The 21,125-nt window shown below is 36.3% G+C and overlaps 1 protein-coding gene across 3 annotated transcripts in view; it reads left to right on the forward strand.

Moving 5' to 3' along the window:
- RAPGEF4 (Rap guanine nucleotide exchange factor 4) overlaps positions 1–21,125 on the forward strand; it is a 157,924-nt gene that overhangs the window by 22,893 nt on the left and 113,906 nt on the right. For all 3 annotated transcript variants that reach the window (XM_069781441.1, XM_069781440.1, XM_069781442.1), the window contains exon 4: positions 780–926. In XM_069781441.1, the coding sequence (XP_069637542.1) occupies positions 780–926 (147 nt within the window). The remainder of the gene's footprint in view (positions 1–779; positions 927–21,125) is intronic.

A 21,125-nucleotide genomic window follows, 5' to 3' on the forward strand; every position in this document is an offset into this window, starting at 1 on the left:
GGCATCTTCCCGTCATATGAATGGCATGTGCTCAAATAGACTCTTTTGAAGTGGACTTTACTGCATGTTTGGGACCATCCTGAATACTGTATTCCAGGTGGTTTTGGACTTTTAAATAGTTTTCTTGAAATCCCTGACTTATGTGAAAATAATTTTTTTTTAGTCTGATACATAATTGGCAGGCATCCATGAACAATTGAGAGATTTACTGGCATTTTCAACAGAAAGGCCAAGAGTTGATTAAACTGTACAACTGCATTGTGCACAGACCTTGTACAATAGAGAAATGCATTACAAATGCAAGAGGATATTATAATTGAAAGTTAAGTTTACTGAGAAAACATAACAGTCAAATTTTCTTTCTGATGAGCCTATATAAGGCAGAAATTTATATTCCCAGGTTGCATTTCTGATGCTAGTTATCTTCTAATCACCTCTGACATTTCTAAAGGATCTCATCACAGAAGTCTTTACAGGTAGATGAACAGAGGTCATAACTTTCTTCCAAAGGTGAAGGTAACTCTTGTGTTCTCTGCTTTGCAGGCAGAAATGTATAATTCAACTGATGGTCATAGAAAACAGAAGTCCTACTTACTTCCACATTGAAGCTTCCCATTTGTTAATCAGTGTATTGATTTTTTTGTTTGCACTTTTAATTAATTTTCTTTTAGAGCAAATTGCTGAAGAATCTTAAGGCAGTGCTGTTAGCAAATGTGACATAAAGACTCTTAAAACATCCTGGAATGTTTAATATGTGTCCTTTTATTTTTAATTCAAAGGATGCTGTGACAATATGCACTCTGGGAATAGGAACTGCTTTTGGAGAGTCCATTTTGGATAACACTCCTCGCCATGCAACCATCGTTACCAGAGAATATAGCGAGCTCCTTCGAATTGAGCAGAAGGACTTTAAAGCACTTTGGGAGGTAAATTCAGATTTATATGCAGTTTATGCAGAAAAAAGTGATTTAACCTTTTAAGTGTTTGTAATGAAATATAAGCACATTTATACTGTAAGCAAAGTAATAATTCTTTTAGTTTGCACAAAAAGAAAAGTCTTTTTATTTCTTTTTAGTGCCTCATATTCTGTATGATTACATACTCCTGTATTTCTGTCTTGTGGGCTTCTTCTAATGAAATAACTTAGGTGAAATTTCTGGTGGAATTTACTTGTATACTGCAGGTGTTGCTTTCTTACCCTTAAACTTGCTTTTATAGCCAGCATTTATGAGGAGTCTATCCTTAGTATACTCTGATATTTTAAATTATTCTCCTTTACTCCTGTCTCATCACCAGCTGTAAGGGGTTTAGAATTTGCAGATGGATCAAGATCACTTAAAAATTAAGTTACTGATTACACATGAATTCCCTTAAAACTTTCCTTTGTGGAGAACGTACTGCTGAGGTTCTATAATCTCTGTGTACTTTGGTATCCATGCTGAGAAGACTTCATTAACATGTTACTTTGTGAAGTTGCTGAACTTCAATCATTTTTCATTTTTGTAAGCATTACACTTGATTTGAAAAGTGTTCTGGGAATTGGAAGGCATCCTGTTGGCCTGGCCTACACTATTTTCAGTTTGTACTGCCAGCTTGTTTTAAATGGTGACAATACAAATTTAGGTGTTGTATAGAGCTGTCAGATGCTGTGACAGTGTCCTAAAGTTGCAGATGTAGGGCCACATAACTATATTTAAGACATAGATGCTGGCTGTAGCATTTTAGTTCAGCTTCTCTCCTAAGTGCAGAAAGATGGGGTTTTTTTGGCTTTCTCTTTTCCTGAGAAAGAGCAGTATTATACTCCAAATAATTGTCCTAAAGCAGTACTAAAGTAAGGGTATCAGAAAGAAAATCAAATCCACAACTAGCTACACTGACTGAGGAAACAGCACTAATGCCACCTGTCTGCAAATACGTTGCTTTGAGCATAGTTAATGGTGCAGCATGACCAAGGCATGAAAGACTGATGTGTGAATGAAATGTGCTTGCCATTGAATGCTCTGACAATATCAGATTTCATTCTTTGAATTGCATAGCCATAATTTGCACTGGTTTTTTTGCAATGTCTACAGCTGAAATGAAATGCTTGTAAAGTCTCATAGAAAATTTGAAGAAATTCACAATGCAATAGTTTTCTGCAGTTCATGCTTTTTTCTCTACAGGATCTTCATTATAGTTTTAGACCCTGGCATTAAAAGATTGAATATGCCAGTGATCTCATCTGTTTTAACATATGCTACACTTGCCAGTTGTCAGAAATTTTTAATGTAGATAGTGCTTTACAAGCTCATGATGGAGGAGAATAAATCCAATTGTAGGTTTCTCAAGTAACATTCTTTTTTAATTAACTTTTAATTAGTATAAGCAGAGTAATTTCTGCTGTGTATATGACTTTCTTGCTAAGCATTCAGAGATTGTTGGTTTCCTATCAGAAATATTGGGAGAATGGATGTTAAGTTCCTTTCTTTAAAATCTTGAACCTTAAAACATATTTAAAGTTGTTTTAAAACAAAAATGCTAATGTAATTTGCTCTTTAATCACTAATAATGTTGTTTCTAACAATTTTGCTAATTTTGATGAGTTTTTTGATGATAGATGCTTTTGGAAAAGGTCACGTGTTGAAAGTATTGGGAGCTGTCATAGGGAGCCTTAGCACACATCCTGTATGTTGCAGATTTTATGAAATTGTGCAGCAGAGCATGTCACAGATGCTGCAGGTGTCAGTCACAGACCACAGTTTAGCTTTGTGGTGCTTCTTTGCCTTTTGTGCAGTTTTACAGTGAACTTTTAATGTATTTCGGAGTGCTTTCTTTCAAGGAGGCTATCCCTGTGCTCTTAGTGAGTGGAAAATTATGCCACAAAATATAGCTTTGCTGGTTAGTCTGAGGTAGAATTAAGTTGTTCATTTTTTTCAAGGCGGTATTTGTTTCCCTGCAATCTACTAATCCCAAAGCCTACATAAACTGCAGCTAAGGTATGATAAACAGAGAATGTTCAAAACAGACATAAAATTATTTAAGAAAATTCCCCCTAAATATACTAGCAATAGCAGCAGTATTATTATTGTTGTTGTTGTTGTTGTTCTCCTTGTTATTTGAAGAAAAGTAAATACTTTTCTTCCAAGGAAACTTTTTGTTATGTTATGGATGCTGTGTTGTTCTGTCTACCTTATCCTAAGATTCATATATCTTCGCTGTGACAAAGCCCATATGGGGAAATGGTTATTGATACAGTGATGTGCCATTCAGATAATTTTTTAATTTGTTTTTAATGAAAACCCACAGAAAGTCAGAATGGATCACAGATATTTATTATCAGGGATACCATGGGAAAAATGAGAGTATGCAACCATGTCAGTGTCATTACAATCCAGATACGGTAAAAACTAAAATCTAGTGCATACAAATTTCAACTCTGCAGATAATGAGAATTTAATTCCAGATAGAAGTAGTTTCTCCATAAAAAAATTGTTGAATAATTCCAAAATAATACAATACTGTAGGTTAAGAACAACCTAAATAAACTGTAGAGTTGGAATTCTTAAAATAGTTGCTGCTTTTATGAATGTAGGATTTTTATGATTAATACTAGAAGTGCAAAGAATACATTTTACATATGATTAAATTTTTTGTTTGGTTCCACCCCCCACTCCCCCCCCCCCCCGAAATTTACTTTTGGGGAAATTTACTTTTTTCCTTCTTTTGAGAGAAAGAACAAATGAAAACTCTCTGTTAGCTGATTAAAGATTTTTTTGGCATACAGAGCATGGAAATTCTAAGACTGCAATTTTTAATATTCTTTTTGATTTTTAGGTTGTGAATATGATCTTGGAAAATAAACCAGTATAAATTGATTCAGTGTGAACTTTAATTTATTGTGCAACTAATCTGAAATGATAGGACTAAGAGCTATGAACTATCTTCCTTTATAGTAAAAATTCATCAACACTGAAACCTACAGATGAAGTACATGTTTGCAACAAATGTTTTTCTACCACAAAGCTATGCAGTTCTTTGAAAGACAAATGAATATCCATTTATACTGCTTATGAAACTTTTATTATAAATCCTGAAACTAGATTTTAAGAGAAAGATGTAATACCTATCTATTTTAGTTATTTCTAAGTTTAGAAAGAATTTTCAGAATCTCTATAATTTCATATTATGAATTTACAGATTTTTCTGAGTATCGTTTAAATTGAAGTGACTTTTCCTGTATTAGGTGTATTGCTCTAAGAACCAATTGCATTGATAGAATGTTTCACAGACCAGATGTGGCTCATTAACGTATTTAATGCACAATATACAGCAAAATGTATTAATTCTATGAGTACAATTACAATTGGGTCTATACCTGAAAGAAAGAGATTGCTACTTCTGAACAGACTTTTTTATCACTATTCTTCTGTCAGTTTTATAAATTTAAATACACTTTGAGGAAAAGATAGGATATTCTTTATCAAAAATATAATAAGATGCCTTCTGTAATATACAGAACCACATATTCAATCAGCTCTTTAAACACATAAAGATTTTCTATTACCTCCACTTTTAACAGTCAGAGAATGCTAATCAAAAGGAATGGTATCCTCCTGATAACAACAATTACCAGTTAAAATGGCCTAGCCTTTTCTCTAATGACTGTATCTGTTGAAATACCATCCTGTTTGGTAACATCTGTTGAACTTCTAAACTTTACTCATCCTTGGAGTCTTGTTTTCTATCAGTGGCTGCTATAGCAGGTTGGAGATGATGAAATCCCTGGTTAGCTTCTCACACAGCTGAACACTGTTTCCTGATGAAGAAGCTGTAGGAGGTTATGGGAATCACTGGTGATGTGCCTTTGTGCACGGATTGTCCCCAGCCTTCATCTCTGAGGAGCACTAACAAACATGAAAAAAAGTTATTCATCACTATCACAACACTGTAGACTTCCAAGGTGCTCTATGAATCTGTAGGAAGAGATAGTCTTTGTGTTGATAAGAACTTGCTTTCCCTCTTTAGCATCAATGAGTAACTGGTGCTAGCTACCGTGCCCAAAAAACTGTTTCAAAGCACAGAGCAAAAGACATCCAAAAATAAACATGAAAGCAGAAGGCTACACACGAGGAGATCTGGTCATGCACATCCTGTTGGGTCACTGGCTTGCTCCACCTCTAATAGTTGGATTCTTTTAAACAGAGTAGGAGTGAAATATATGTATTTGAGCAGTGTTATCATTACAGAAGTTCTCTGTAGTTCATCCTCAAGCTTTGTTCTTTCATGCAATTGCAAACTGATTCAAACCCAGACAGGAAGGGAGTGAATCTGCTGAGAGGTGACTTATTTTTAGAGGTCTTTCCTACCACAGTGAATTACTCAGCCTTTCTTGGATAACATACAAATAACCAATTTCCTTTTGTGTGGAATAAGATTATGTTAGAAGTTACTGAACATGCCTTGAGAAACATTTGATCTTGAGTAAATGAAGAACAGCTATTACTTCGGTATGCAGTGACTTTGGAGAGAGGGAGTCTTGGCCCCTATAAGGTCAGAATGAATATTTTAATTCTTTTTTATTCATGTTCAGCAGCACTTACACATCATCTAGTCTGATAAACAGTAGTGTAACTTGCTTCCTGCTTTTGCCCATCTGATGACAATTCAGTAGCCCTCAGCAGACTTCACTGCTCTGAAATTACAGCTTTGAGAGAAGCAGCTTTCTTACCATCTTTGTTTTCTGAACACTATGAATGTTAGTTTTTAATGAGCTAGTTTAAAAACAGATCCTCTGTCAGAACAGAAGAAATTTTACATACCGTTTCAGTGGAATGCTGTGTAGGAAATGCATGTATGAAATGGCATGCTGACGTAAATGTCGCAGCACTGTTCAATGAGGTTTCTGAATAAGGCTTAAGTTCATCAGAATTGAGACCACAGCTCTCAGTGCATTTGCATGTAATACCAGTTTGTCTTTTTAAGGTCTATCTAGTCATATCCCTTATACCAAGGTGTAATATAATCTTATGCCTCATTTTATGTGTCAGGATTGTAGCAGTAGGAATTATGAAGGCACTGTAAAAATACATTAATGGAAATGAACATGTAAGGATTTTCATTTGTTTTATCTGTTTGGCCATGCTGTAAGTACATTATTTAGCAAAGTATGTTACTGAATCTCATGTAGGTGTTTTGTAGTGTAATGCAGTAGGCAGCATTTCAGAGGGGCTGCCTTTTCCTTGCCTTAGGCTACTGGAAAATATATGTTACATTGTTACTTAAGAATGTTCTTGCTTCTTTCTCTGGTAGACTCCTGAATACTTAAACATGTTTAAGGAGTATTAGGAATCTCATGTAAATATCAGTACTTTCTAATGTACCTTCTCACCAATGAGCATTCTATACCAGAAATTTTTTCCAGTTCATTTAAGTGAGAAATTAAATTTGATCTGAGAAATGAAATATTGAGAGGGGGGAATAAAAAAAAAAATCAGATTCATATCCAGCCCCTAAACTATCACCTTGATTTATGGTATACTACTCTCCCAGTTTATTGCACAGTAATCAATTGCAGAAGTCTTTGCTCCAATTTACTGATTTCCCATAGGCAAACATAGTAGAGATACAAAACTATAGTTAATAAAATACAGAATATTTAGCTTTGCAGGATGGGTGATCATGTGATTTAAAATAGTGTAGTGCTTGGAGACCCACAAAAGTATAAAAAGGTGGTCATGGAACACTCAGCTGTCTTGACCCACTTCATGTCACACTCTCCATTGACTGCTCAAACTCTGCCTTGATGATTTGTCTCTCTAATGGGGTTTTATTTGAGAAATGTAAAAGTGATCAATTTGTAGCAGTCTGCATTTGCAATGTAGCTGGAATACTGTGTTCACCAACCTCTCAAATAGCCTTCTTGTCAGAATAAGGAAGAATGATTCCATGGTATCAGATCCAGAATACAACACAGAAGGAAGATGTGGAAGGACCCAAGTGTGTGGAATCTGTTGCTTTACGGTGTCTGCAAACCTTCATCTGATGACCAATTCAAATTTGTATGCAAAGAAACAGAGCTAGTGTGAGAGACATTGAAAAATGAAGTGATGGTAGGCAAGCAGGAGATTTTTTTTCCTAGAGTAACACATGGAAGGAAGAGGAATATAAAAAGTACTCCTCCCCTCCCCGGCTTTAGAATATGACAGTAAACACAGAATTGGCAAGATGTGAGCAAAGCTTTGAAAATAACTAACATCCCACCTTCATACCTTCTGTGTTCATACTGATAAAGCATGCAAGTGAGTAGCAGGAAAAGATTCCAAAATTGTTATTATACCAAGAAGAGGTGCCAGATTGCACTCCCAGTTTTGCTGGTGTGAACTGAGCATATTTCAAGTGAATACAGTACAATTGCTTTGATACGCATGGAGCTAAGTGGGAGCAGAGTCTGGCCTTTAGTGGTGCTGTTATATTGGTTTTGACCATCCTTGTAATATGCTTTTAGGTTTTTTTCTCTTGTTTTGCTTTGTCAAACATTTCTAATTTTAATGACCAATGCTCTGTCTGGTAGAGCAGATTTAAATGAGTATGGAACAGCATTCTATCCTCAGTAGCCGGACTTATATCAGAACAAGCCATGTTTGTCAGCATAGCAACACAGTGACTGCTGCTTCCATTCAGGTGTATTGATCACCATTTAAAAAATGGATGCAGATTTTGTGAACACTGTTTATGACAGTGTATCTCCTAAGATAACCTTCCTGGCCATTGGCAGGGGAGAAAAATATCTAGGAATGAGATTTTTCACTTCAGTAATGCAGCTTTTCTCTTGGTGTGATATATACTGATGGAAGTGTACAAGTCTTTTGATCGAGTCTTGCTATGACATGTTCTTTTCTAAATAATGGCATTATGACTGAAAAGTTCATAATCAATAATTATCTGCACTGTTTCAGATAATTTGCCGTGCCATTATGTATGATATTCAATATTGTCAATGAGGCACAATTTCTGCAGAAGATCAAGGGATCCAGTTAGTTTTAACTCTGTGAGTTTCCCTTTCGCTGTTGTTATCCTTGGTTTAAGGTTACAGATGCAGGCACTTTAAACACCCCTTACGAGACTGAAAAGATTGAAAAATAACAAGCTGATTGGAAAGGTCTGATCCTTCTTCATGTCTCTCTGCAACAAACTTTCCTGGGGCATGTTCTTGTATGTCATCCCTACAATCAGTTTCCACCTCAGTCTCCCAGTTTATTCTGAATCTATTTCAATAGCAACATTTTGTGACTGTGTCACTGATCACCATGCAGAGGTGGAATAAGGCTTTGTAGTTCTGATTTCTCTCAAACCATACTAGCATGTCATTTCTCTTAGGTGGAATTCTGTATCACTGTAGTAACGCCTATCAGCTTGAAGGCCCTGTTGAATCCTAGTGTACCAGGCACTGTGCAAAATATAGTCATTCCTATTTACAGCCCTTGTAAATGTTTATATGTTTATTAGCACTTCAAAGAGTCTTAAATTATATTGCAGAAAGCTTGACTTATTTGAGGTTCCTTCTTGGATAAAAAGAGAGAGAAACATCCAGCAAGCATGTCAGTCTCCCTGTTAAGTAATGCCTTTATTGGTTTTCTCATATTTTATCATGGTTAGAGGTGAAGTTGAAAAATATGAATTCATCCAATTTTCAAGAAAAGAAATTATTTTGATTAATTCCTAAAATATTTAAATTACAGAAGAACATCTGACAAACTAAAATGTATACACTTAAAGTCTGCAGATGTTTTTGAGGCTGCTATTTTTCTTTGAAGCTTTACTGCCAAACTTGCACTTTCTATAACCAGCTTTTTTATTAGCAAAGAAAGTGCTTTTCATCCTCAGCAGATTGTATTATTAAATGTGGTATCTCTAAGCATGATGTGCTAACTGGCAAAAACATGTATTGCAAAACACAACTTGGAGCCTACGAATCTTATTTCAGGGAGCAAACTTCTGGTCTTTCATTAGTTCATTTTTATTAAGTAAAAATGTCTTTCAAAAGAATCATAAGATTTGAAGCTTATAAAATAGTTTCTGGCTTTTTTCCCCAACATAATTTTAACTATCAAATATGTGTTTCATTCTCATCTGTCACAGAGAGAAAAAATGCATAACACAGAATTATGTCTTTGTACATATGTGCGTGTACATAATCTGCTATCTATCTAATACGTGTGTATTGTGTGTATATATTACTACATTAAATTCATATTTGCCTTGTCAAACTTCTGTGTCAGATTGCCTGGACCTTTGGTTCTAACTGCATTTGTGGTTGGTAGTGTCCTTTCCTGCCTTAGAATGGATACCAAAGTGATCAGCTGCACAAGGCTTTGCTTACGCTTCTAAACTTTTTGGATTTGACACAGACCGTCTGTTCCTTAACTCAACTGTGGGGTGGTATGTGGATGAGGTTATTTTGGAGATTGACCCTTTCTGACCTTCCGGTCAGTGTTCTCATCTAAATCCTTGGTTTCTTTTCAGACGAGTTGTGCTTTTTCTTCCTTACAGAAAAGGTTAATCTATTATTACTGGTTCCTCCAGGTTCTTGAGAAAAATAGTAAGCCCTTAGAAGCTTCCTTTTAGCAATGAGCTTTTGTTGCTTTACAGCAATGGATATGGTTGTGTGTTCCTCCAAGGCATTCCTATAGAATGCATGCTTGCATGCTGCATTTGAATGGGTGCTTTCTGCTTGTACTATATAATGGGTCAGGCAAATAATGTGATACCATTTATTAGATCAATGGATCTGTTTTAATATTGACATTTTAAAAATCCATTAGCTTAAACCTGCTGGCATTAAAAAAAATTAGAGATCTTTGACAATAAGATCTGTGGCAGTGGAAGATCATATGCAGATTAACACAAACCAAAGGCAAGGCTATTGTATTACATTATATATTATTATTTTTTATTCTGACAGTCTTTACTTTGTAAAATATTTTGGAAAAATACTGTAAAAGTGTTCATATTCATGTAGCAAGGAAAATGAAACCTGTAAGTCCTATTTAGCAGAAAGTAAATTCCTCCTTCCTTAAGGAAGCAGTCCCTTGAGTGAGCATTCAACAACCTAAAACTCAAAACAAGCCAAACCCCAGACATTATCAATTTATTAGGTATATGGATTAATAAATGGGCTCAAAAAGAGAGTGCCCATTGCTTGCCTTAGATAGTGCAGTTCTGATAGATGTATTTTCCTGGTCATAATCAGAGCTGTAAGGTTCAATGTCTGCCCTTTCCCTTAGACTGGTTCCTCCCCTCTTTTCATCCATGGTGAAACCCTACCTTATTGAAGTCAAGGAGCATTGTGGGATTTCAACCCAGGTAATTACTAATTACTTCCTTCTTGTATAATATGCAGCACAGGCTGTTACCGGTAGGTTTAAATCCTCTTCACCCTCTTCCTTTCTGTATCAGTTTCTACCCACTGACATAGTTGATGCTATGTGAGAGCATGAGGCTGGAATCACTCAAATGATTTTGTGGCTTAGTAGTTCAGGGGTTCTTAACAAAATGGTCAACCCAATACTTGTACTGAGGTAAATTGTATCAAAGCCTTACAAACTCTAGGGATCCCAGAGGTATGCTTAAAAATGAAGATATAAAAGACTAAGAACTGAATATGGAATCTCTCTCCTGTGGCAGAGAGTAAGAATTACAGGGCCCAGCCTGTCATCTGTGCTGGTTATGGCCAGTCCCAGATATCAAGAAGAGAAAGAGATTTAAAAAACCCCAGATAATCCATGTGCTTGCTCTTGAATCAATCCTTGTTTCAATCTGAGCAGTGGTACTCCAACACCTAACAGTTCTCAGCGTTAGTGGGTATTGCTGCAATTCCCTTAGTTCAGTAAGCTACAAAATTCCTAGAAATCTGTTTACTAGCAATGTGAAAATATCAGGCCTGAAACATGCCCCGAGGGGGCCTGCAGGCCCTCTGAAATGTTTAAATCTTAAGGGGATTTATGGAACAACCTGTTCATAGCTAATTTTTTTTTCTTTTGGGGAATGCTTATCTATGCTACAAATATTCAAGAACAGCACATAATAAGACATGGTGGCTTTCTAAGGCATGTGCTCCCTGTATTTTTATACTCTGTAATGAAGTGAATGTTCACAGAATTCGTGTTTTCATCTAATATTTCTGTTACAGGCTGTTGAAATCAATGGTTTGTCAGAATTTGTGGATTCATACCATCAGTCTAATGTGATGCTTAAGGCTCAATTTCTTTATCCTCCATCTCAAGGCTGATTAGATAAGACCATTAGTTTGTATTTCCTCTGAGCTCTGCTTAAAATAGTTTCTCGGTTAAATCTCAAATGAAGAAATTAAAAGAAAACTGAAACTCACAAATAAAAATTTACACACTAAATATCTTCTGACTGAACTTTACTTCCGTTCATTTTAAATTACATGGATAAAATAGTTTTGTTCTTCTAGATGCTGTACTTAGCTCAAAGCCAGGCTTGTATACCATTTGTTTTAAGGGTGATAAATAATCAGCATTTAAAATTAAACCTTGCCATCGTGCATTTAGTACTTATTGATATAATTCAGTTTATTTACATTTTAACCTCTGACCGTTTCCTGAGTAATTTCTATTTAATTTTGCATTCCACCTCTCTCTTGACCTTTGAAAATATCTTTTCTGACTACCAATGCAAATAATTTTCTTGGAGTATTAACCACTTCATTTTCCAAACTAAACAAACAAACTTTATTCTGTTAATTTCCACAAAACCCTATCCAGACATTCCTGAGTACAGGTTAGTGGAAACAGGTACAATATCATCATTTTGTTTTAGCATAATAAAAATATGCATTACAATATGATTTTTGTATGACCTGGTCTTTGAGAAACTGAGTCCTTCAAAGAAATCATGCTGTTCTGAAAGGACTGAGTTGTAAGGGAACTTGTTTGAGTTACTTAGGCTTTTATGCTTAATTCTCTCTGGGGATAATGCTGGCGACTCTCAGTACAATTAAGGAAAGATTAAAAGCTCAGTACAGGCTTATTTTCTCTCTTCTTTCTTTCTGCCAATACCCTTTGAGCCTGTATCCTCTCTAGAAGCATGAAACATTTTTCAAAGGCCTTTTTTCTTTCTGCCGTCATTTCTCAGGCAATTTTCTGGTATGTGTCTCTTCCACGCATTTAGGAATATGGTTTCTCTTTCTAGCATTTGTCACTTTTGTTCCTGCTAGCATTTAATGCTGGTTTTGTTGATCTCTGGTTAAGAGTTCATTGGGTATTTGTCCTTAGGTTTATCTGTGACATTTAGATCCTATTAGATAACCAGGGATCACCAATCAGTTAGGAAATAATTCTCACACTGTTGAAGTTGGTGAGAATTATGCCATCACTTAGTATTTCTTAGTACATTTGCTCTGCAGAGCTGAAGGAGTGAAATGTAGTAAAAGTGTGGACAGTTAAGCAGATCTGTCTGAATACACTCATGGAGTAGCAGATTTGATTACTGAGGAGGTACCTATTTCATGTAATGCTTTATCAAAGAAGAGCTACATTTCAATCTGAGCATGTAATAGCTGGGGCATTTACCTATGCTGTTGCTGTGGTATGGTTGAAAGATTATATGCTTTGAGATTACAACAGAAGTTCACATCAAACTCTCATCTTTGCAGGTTGTTTCTCTCCGATGTATTTACATACATCTGCCATATGGAGTTGCCTTATACAGGGTGTTAATTCCATCTGATCTCATATACAAAATGTACTTTGTGTCATTTTATTCTAAGAGACAGACTTTTCCTGTTTTAACAACAGAATGTGGATTTTTCTGCCTTTTAACCTTTCCAAACAATTACTTGATACGACTTCAGAAAATGATGCATGCTACCAGTCAGCCCGCAAGCATTGATACTTGAATGAATTATTGTCACCTTTGTACTCTAAAATTATGTAAAGGTGTGAGGCACAGGAAATCCTGGAAATGCTTCGAGCCCTAGCAATGGTAAGAATACAGATTTTACTACCATAAGAATTCATGGACAATGTCTTTGGATAAGAACTGAGTTAATCTGTGTTGAATAAAATGTAATGAATGGTTGTGATATCCAGAAGCAGACCATGAGTTATGTTTTCCCTCCTTATTTAACAAAAAAATTCACACTGCTAGTATGAATTTTATGCTTTTTAATGTGTGAGAAAACAGTAGACCCACAAAAAACAACCCTTGTGATGCTGTTCTGTTGCCAGTAGCTTTTGCAGGGAGATGGAAAGGTACTTTATATCTGCCTACTCCTCTGAGAAAGAACAATGGCAAAGCTCACCCTTTATGGTAGTATGTTTATGTAAAAATATCAAATGTCTAGAAAGAAATAGATTCTTGGTGGTGATTGACTATTCTTCCTTGTGCCCAGCCAATGCAAAGCTTTAGCATTTTTCTTCTGTCCTTGTTAATTAACATTTCTGTTGATTTTTCCTTTTAAGTATACCTTTACTGCTAAAACTTTCTCTTCTTTATTTCAGTCTACGTATGCATATCTTCCTTATCTGATAATGCTGTTGCCACACGTACAAATGAATATTGTTAATTTAATATGCTAAAGAGCTTTATACAGAAGGAAAAAGCAACTCTTACTTTTAAAGCTGTTAAAGTAATAATGAATGCTATCTTTATATTAGATGTGTTCTTTTTACATGAACATTTTTGAATGGCTTGCTTTGTGTGAGTAGAATTTGCTGTAAGAGATGCCCATGTGACAGTCCCCAAAATGAGATTGCTCAGCAATATGAAAATAAATAGAAACATGTATTGAAGTTTTGATACTATAGAAAAGAAAATCTCTTAACGTTGCTAGTTTAATTTTCAAACTGTAAACAGGGCATGTGCTGCATTACTGGTCATGAATGTGCTGCCTTCTGTAGTGGGACCTTTGTCTTGGCATTTTTACTCCCACAGCAGTGCTCATCTATTTACACTAGCCATTAATCACAAACTGCTGCATAACAGAAGTGCGGGGAAGATCTTGTTTTGTTAGGTACTCTGCATGGTGAGAGAGCAGCAGCATGGATTAACTATTTGGAATCTTAAAACAAGGTGGTGAAGTTCCTTTAAGTTGTGTTTACTCTTGTTAGTAAGCCAAACCTGTCCAACTACACTAATTTCATTGCAGTCATGGACAGTAGAATTGGCTGTGCCTGTGGCAAAAGGCTTCACATACTATGTCTCCTCTCTCATGCTGTGACCAATACCTGCTATTTCAGAGAAGCTTGTTAAAGAGCCCTTGATGAACTGTTTATGTGTTGTAAAAATGGAGTGTAACAGCATAGCATACTGTCATGCTTCCTCCTCATTGGTCTTCAAGAGCAGGACTGCTTCTGTCCCTTCTGTTGGAACTAAAATGATGTCTTTATTTAATGAGATCTTTATTTCCATTTCTTTCATTCCATTCATTCTCTCCATCTCCCTTCTAGAGAGCTATTGGTCCGTATTGTATGCTCTCTAAAGTTTTGTCTTTGCACATTTTAGGTCTCCATGCCAAATGGCTTGTGAATGGGTGCTGCTTTTGGAGGAACATTCCACAGCCAAGTGCATCACATGCTACTAAAAAATTTATTCCTATTTCCCCTTGTTGTGGTTTAATCCCAGCCAGCAACTAAGCACCATGCAGCCGCTCACTCACTCCCCTCCCACCCAATGGGACAGGGGAGAAAATCGGGAAAAGAAGTAAAACTCGTGGGTTGAGATAAGAACGGTTTAATAGAACAGAAAAGAAGAAACTAATAATGATAATGATAACACTAATAAAATGACAACAGCAATAATAAAAGGATTGGAATGTACAAATGATGCACAGTGCAATTGCTCACCGCCTGCCGACCGACACCCAGCCAGTCCCCGAGTGGCGATTCCCCGCCCCCGCTTCCCAGCTCCTATACTGGACGGGACGTCCCATGGTATGGAATACCCCGTTGGCCACTTTGGGTCAGCTGCCCTGGCTGTGTCCTGTGCCAACTTCTTGTGCCCCTCCAGCTTTCTCACTGGCTGGGCATGAGAAGCTGAAAAATCCTTTACTTTAGACTAAACACTACTTAGCAACAACTGAAAACATCAGTGTTATCAACATTCTTGCATACTGAACTCAAAACATAGCACTGTACCAGCTACTAGGAAGACAATTAACTCTATCCCAGCTGAAACCAGGACACCCCTCCGAAATCTGTTTTCAGAGTTCGTTCTTTGGTTCTTGTGTGTACTGCTTTCATGCCCCAGAGATGATTTCTCCTTGTTCTCAGTATTTATGTCCTTCACTACTTGCACACTGTGGTCTTGTCTATGTTTTATCATAACTTAAAAAAAAAAAAAATCACGTAACTGTTCTTAATTTTCCTGACATGCCTTCATACTTCTTTGTATGAGCTCTCACAAATTTCTATGACCCTGTCTTTCATGTATATCTGGAACATACCTAATCTGATGTTTACTATCAGTTTTACATGCCAGAATTTGATAATTATTGAGATAACAGCATTTTGCTATTGTATTAAGAAAGACTGTCACTGTAGTTAAACTTACATAAATAACTATGCAGAGCTAAGAAATTATGGCAGTGGGAGGTGAGCTGTATACTCCAAGTATGTTCAGGATTATTGCTTTCTAGACTTTGCTCACTCGCTAGCTCTACATAAATGATGTCTCCATTGAATTTTTCTGAATGGAAATCAGAATCAGCATTGCTAATTCCCTAGACACATATGTATTACATATTTTTTTTGTCCAGTATTTTTATCATCTCCTTCTCTAGTGTTTTCATAATATGTTATCAAGTTGTTTATTATCCCTTTGAGATTATGAATAAAAAAAAATCAGAACCCAGCCCTTTAGTACTTCTTTAGGCACCTCCTTTTTATGCGTTGCCATGTTTCATTATCTTTTGTTTGCAGTCATTTAGCCAATTGTTAATTTGCATGACAGTGCTTCTACCCAAGGCATTTTCAGGTTTTTTAAGATGAGGTATGACTATTAAATATTTTACTGATATCCAAATACGTGACAGCTACTGCCTTCCTTTCTTCCACTACTTTAGTGATTAAAAGAAAAAACCAACAGCAACCCACATGTAAAGCCTCCAACTTCGGTTAAATCAGTTTTGCTGCTTTACAGATTTGTTTCTGTTAACTATGAGTGAGGGCTTTCTGATCTAACTGTAGTGATATTTACTGCTTCACTCTTGAAAAGTCATTTCCAAGTATTTTTAGTTTTATGTTAATTGAAAGGTATCTTATTACATGGTCCTAGATACAGCCTGCTCTGAATTAAAGTGTTTAGTAGTGGTATATATTATGCCATCCATGTGCACTGGATGGAAAATAGGGGAAAATTACTGCAGTTCTGGTATTGAAAAGGTTTACAGAATCAATTGTGAAAATTCACTCTCAAATGAAAGAAAGAAAAGTGTATTAGAATATAAGGTATTGACAAGCATATATAATTCCCATTCTTTTTCTCTCTTACTCATCTGTTTTCATTCCTCTCCTGGGTTATTCCTAGCTGCCCCACGACAAAATTCACCACAGCATAAACTGGTGCAACCTGCATTCCGTTATTCTTTGGCACATCTGCTAACATTTAAATTAAAGCAAATTAAGGTTTTCATTGGCACTGCCTCACAATGACCTCTTACCGTGATTATTATTCTCCTACATTTGTCCCTCTCTCAATATGTACATCATTAAATAAATAAAAAACATAAATTCTGAATGCTCTATTGTCTCAGTGAATACTGTTGATTACTCTGGAATATGATAAAGTATTTATTTCCACATATTGCAGATGTGTTATGGAGTTTGTGGAGCATCCCTTTGTGCCCATGTTGCAAGAAAGCATGAGGAGGAAGGAGTGACCCCAAACTCACCTCCAACTTTACCTTTTTGCTTCGTGTCGCATTTTGTTCTCCAGTCAAAAATTGACTGGCTAACTGCTTAGTAGCAGCTAATCAAGGTCAGGAAGATAAAGCAGAAATATAACAATTATACACTACATTTTGAAGAAGCTGCAGCATTCAAAATATGCACAGTTGATTTCAATGACTAGTAAAAATTATTTCTAATCTCTTTCTATGCAGGATTTCTGTAAATATTCAAGTGAAAGTATACTAAGCAACTTTATTCTGTTTTCAGAATGAAATTGCTCATCAGAAGTTTGATTATTAATGTTGTGCTCATCCCTCTGACGTGGCTGAAAGAAGTAGCTCTTGTTTCTGTGCCCGCTCAACAAACCTGATGCTTGTTGGCCTCCTGATGATTACTCATTTATGTTCTCACAGTGTCTTTGATTTCCAAAATGCAGTACTGTTAAACAACCATATCTCATTTTTTCAATAACGTTTTAGTAGCAGGTCCATCTCCTCTTTGGACTCTTGGCTTTTTACTAGTGCATGATTGCCTTTACCTTTTGCAGCACACTTCTTTGAGAAAACTGCCTTATACAAGTCTTACTGATTGAGATTAGAGGATGATGCTAGGAACCAGAAACTTATAAAAGCTTTTCTGCACAGAAAAGTGAAAAAAAATGCACTAAGTATCATGAGTTCTCATAATCAGATCCAGGCTTGTTAAAAACAAAGAAAAATGTTAAAAGAATCCCCCACTGAAAAGAAACAGTGTACTTAGTATGTCTAGATTTACTTATTCCAAAATTAGTTGCAGGTGGAGAGAGTTATAATACCTAATGAACAACTTGTGGCATTAATCTCTGGGTAAGAAACCTGTCCCACATTCACTGTATGTAATGTTACCTCTATACCTAGGGTAGCTGTCTACATTTGCCAAAACAATTTTTCCCTGTTCTCTTCACCCAAGTTGGGTTTTGACCTTCTCTTAAGTTTTTTCTAAGTGTGGTCTAAAATGTGTCTTACAATGGCCTTTACACATGGGCTTTCTGAAGCTAAACATCTTTTTGTGAGGCTGTTATCTGTCCAGTGGCCAGATGTACCATTCTCAATTGAGGAAGCTATTTCATCTGGCTGTGTTTGAAGGCTTTAAAGCTAAGTTTATCTCTCTTGGTTATTAAATATACATTTAATGATAGATTCAGCATGCCAAAGATTCTTTAAGGGAAAGCAAGGAATAAAACACTTACAATGTTATGTTGCCATGCAGTAAGACAGTTTATAACTGTCATCCTTTATTTTGTCTTCAACCTGTAGTCTGATCTGATGTGGGAAGTGGAAGAGGACATTTCACAACGTTGACACTAAAATGCAAGCAGACATATAGGGCCATTTTGAGAAAAGTGAGAAATTCAGTCTCATTGTAATGCTGTTGTTCTAAGGAAAAACATGAGGCTGATTGTTAGCTCTTCAGGAGGATAAGATATAGGCTTGTGCTTTCTATCTATTCAGCTTTTTCCAGTGATTCTCAGTGCAGTGTTGTTTGGCAAGTGGGTTCTGTAGCCCATGGGACAACATATAATCTCTTCTATTTTGTTCTTAGTTGATCCTTGCTGCTTACATAGCCCACGTTGTGACCTGTGCAGTTTGCAGGTAGTAGACTCCCCTGATTTTTAGGGATCTCTGTATTTCAAATCCCATTTCAACTTTTATTTTGAAAGAAAGGTCCCTGTTTTTCTAGCAGAGTGTTTTTCTTGGTTTTCCCTGCTGTTTTTCTTGCAGAGTGCCTTGAAATGTAAACTGGATACCTGGGGTTAAAGTGTTCCTACTGATTCATTTCCCCTAAACATTATTGATTATTTGGTCTTCTATTCACTAAAGCCAGGTCTATACTAAAATTTTGCTGGCAGGGTTGCGGGGAAAATGTCATGGTGTTAGGTTGGGAGAACAGGGATTTTGTGTGGTATAGTTAGCTTAATGGAGGACTGGTATAAGGAATAGTTGCAAAAGAGCTTTTGCTGGCATAAATTGTATTATCCCTAGGATAATTTGCTGACTGAGGTTAAAATGTAGGGCAAACTCTTGAGTTGGGTGTTTGAAACTTGTAGTATATTCCCTTAATTTTTCTGTATCATGGCCGTGCTCCATGGGAGGAATGTGCTGTCACTGGTTAGACAGACTACCAGTAAGTTCCTGTGTTCTTCCCCTTGGAAAGCCTAAGATGTGCCAGCTCTGCTGTGCAGCTATTGTGATTTCTAGGTGCGGAAAGACAGGTCATAGAAAACTGTCTCATGAAATTGTAAGTCTTTGCAGTTTTGATCAAAGCATTTAATTTTACCCTCTTGCTTTCTCCATAGGCAAAGTGAGAAGATAGTATATTTTTGTTTCCTGAAAGCTTTTTGATGATTGTTGAATGGTTGAACAAGATATAAACATCCAGGTGTATCATATGCAACACTTCATTGAACACACAGACTCTTAACTGAAGAGATTGCCCTTTACTATGCTTTCTTGGGGCCTCAGCACAAGCAGCTAGGTGCCCTTTCTGTGATGGTACTCAGACTGTGGCTTAAACATTCTGTGGTTTTTTTTTTTTGTGTAGATTTTGCTAGGTTTTAGACGTCTCCCAGAGAATAATCTTACTGATCATTTAACCTCCAAAATACTTCCTGCCTGTCTTTATCTAATATTTGATATTTTAAACAAATCAGTTACTTGCATAAACAAGCACTATGATATCTTATCTGTGGTTTTGAGAACCTGCATTTTTTTTTTACCTGCATGTATTTATTTGCTTGAAATTGAAGTGGGCTTAGAATCAAGAATAAATTAGAAATACATTTACAAGTCTGCTTTTTAAATAATTTTTTTTCCTGAGCAACACCCTCTTTACAAAACATTGTTTTGTTCATTCCTTTTTTTCCCCAATTAGCTGTTGTCCCTTTTAGTGAGGTTTTAATGTGGGTTTTTTCAGTAGAGAAGTCATGTTTAATTAAAAGTTACTCGCATGTTTTCAATTATGGATGATAATTAGTTTGACTTTACACTCTCAATTGCCTTGAGTAATTTCCTGTAGAAATACATATAATCCATTTGCATGTTTGAAGTATTAGTGTGTCATTTGCATAGCTTGTGTGTAACACTTAAGCAAACCACTGGGGCTTAGGAAGGACAGATGATGCTTTTTAGTGGCAAACAGTGATACGATGTCTATTCTTTCTTCTCCCTGCTGAGTAGATATGGAACCAATTTGTTGAGAGAACTGGAAGTTATGTTATCAAACCAACATTTTGTTTCAGTAAATAATTGGGAGTTAAGCAAGTGGGCCAGCAGTAATGTTATATTCATATTTTTGCTTGCCATAAGTCAATGCAGATTGATGTTGATTCTTACTTCACGGCCTCATGTAGTGTAGCAGAGAAAATACATATTAACACATCCCAGTTGATATATGTGAGAATTCCATCACAGATAAAGCTGTTGTAGGTTTTAGCTGCTGGCAATGACATGGTAGGAGGTTTAAATTTTGTTGCAACCATGTGTTAAAACCACAGTTTGTTTGGTCTACTAAAATAAATTGTGTGGTAAGTCCTTGAGTGGAACATAGTATATATGGTTCTGCCTACCCACGTTTAGAAGAGATGAACTCAAACTGAGATAGGTGCAGAGAATGATTACCATGGTAAGGGAGATGGAGTGTCTATTTTATATGATAAGACTAAAAGGGCATGTCTTGGTTAGTCTGTTGATGTGAAAGCTGATAGGGAATACGATTGCTGTCTATAAATACATAAGACCACCATTCAGGGGAAATAAGCTGCTCAGGAGCAGGTGGGTACTAATGCAGCTGGAGTGTACATTAAAAGTTTCTGTCTAACCATCAGAGCAATGAGGTTCCAGAGCAAACTTCTAATGGGAGTCTGGGGGCAAAAAGATTGATATGTTTAAAATGGAGTTGAATTCTTTTTTAGAGTAATTTTCTGTGTGTACCTGTAATAGCAGCTCCAACGCTGTTTCTACACTAGATTTCAGTGTTTTGGCTAAGTACTTTTTTTCCTAGTATAGCAAAGACCTACATGAAACCATGGGGTCCAAATTTTGTTTCAGTTCTTAGCGAGAAAGTGTCCTTACAACTGATACTGCTTTTAGAATTAACAGCACTTTTCACTTTTCTTTGGCACATCCACGTCATGCTCCTTTTTGTTGGTGGAAGCCTGTTGGGAAGGTCAGCATTATTCTGTCCCGTCCCTGATGTAGT

The sequence above is a fragment of the Haliaeetus albicilla genome, chromosome 4 (genome assembly GCF_947461875.1).
Source record: "Haliaeetus albicilla chromosome 4, bHalAlb1.1, whole genome shotgun sequence".
NCBI lineage: Eukaryota > Metazoa > Chordata > Aves > Accipitriformes > Accipitridae > Haliaeetus > Haliaeetus albicilla.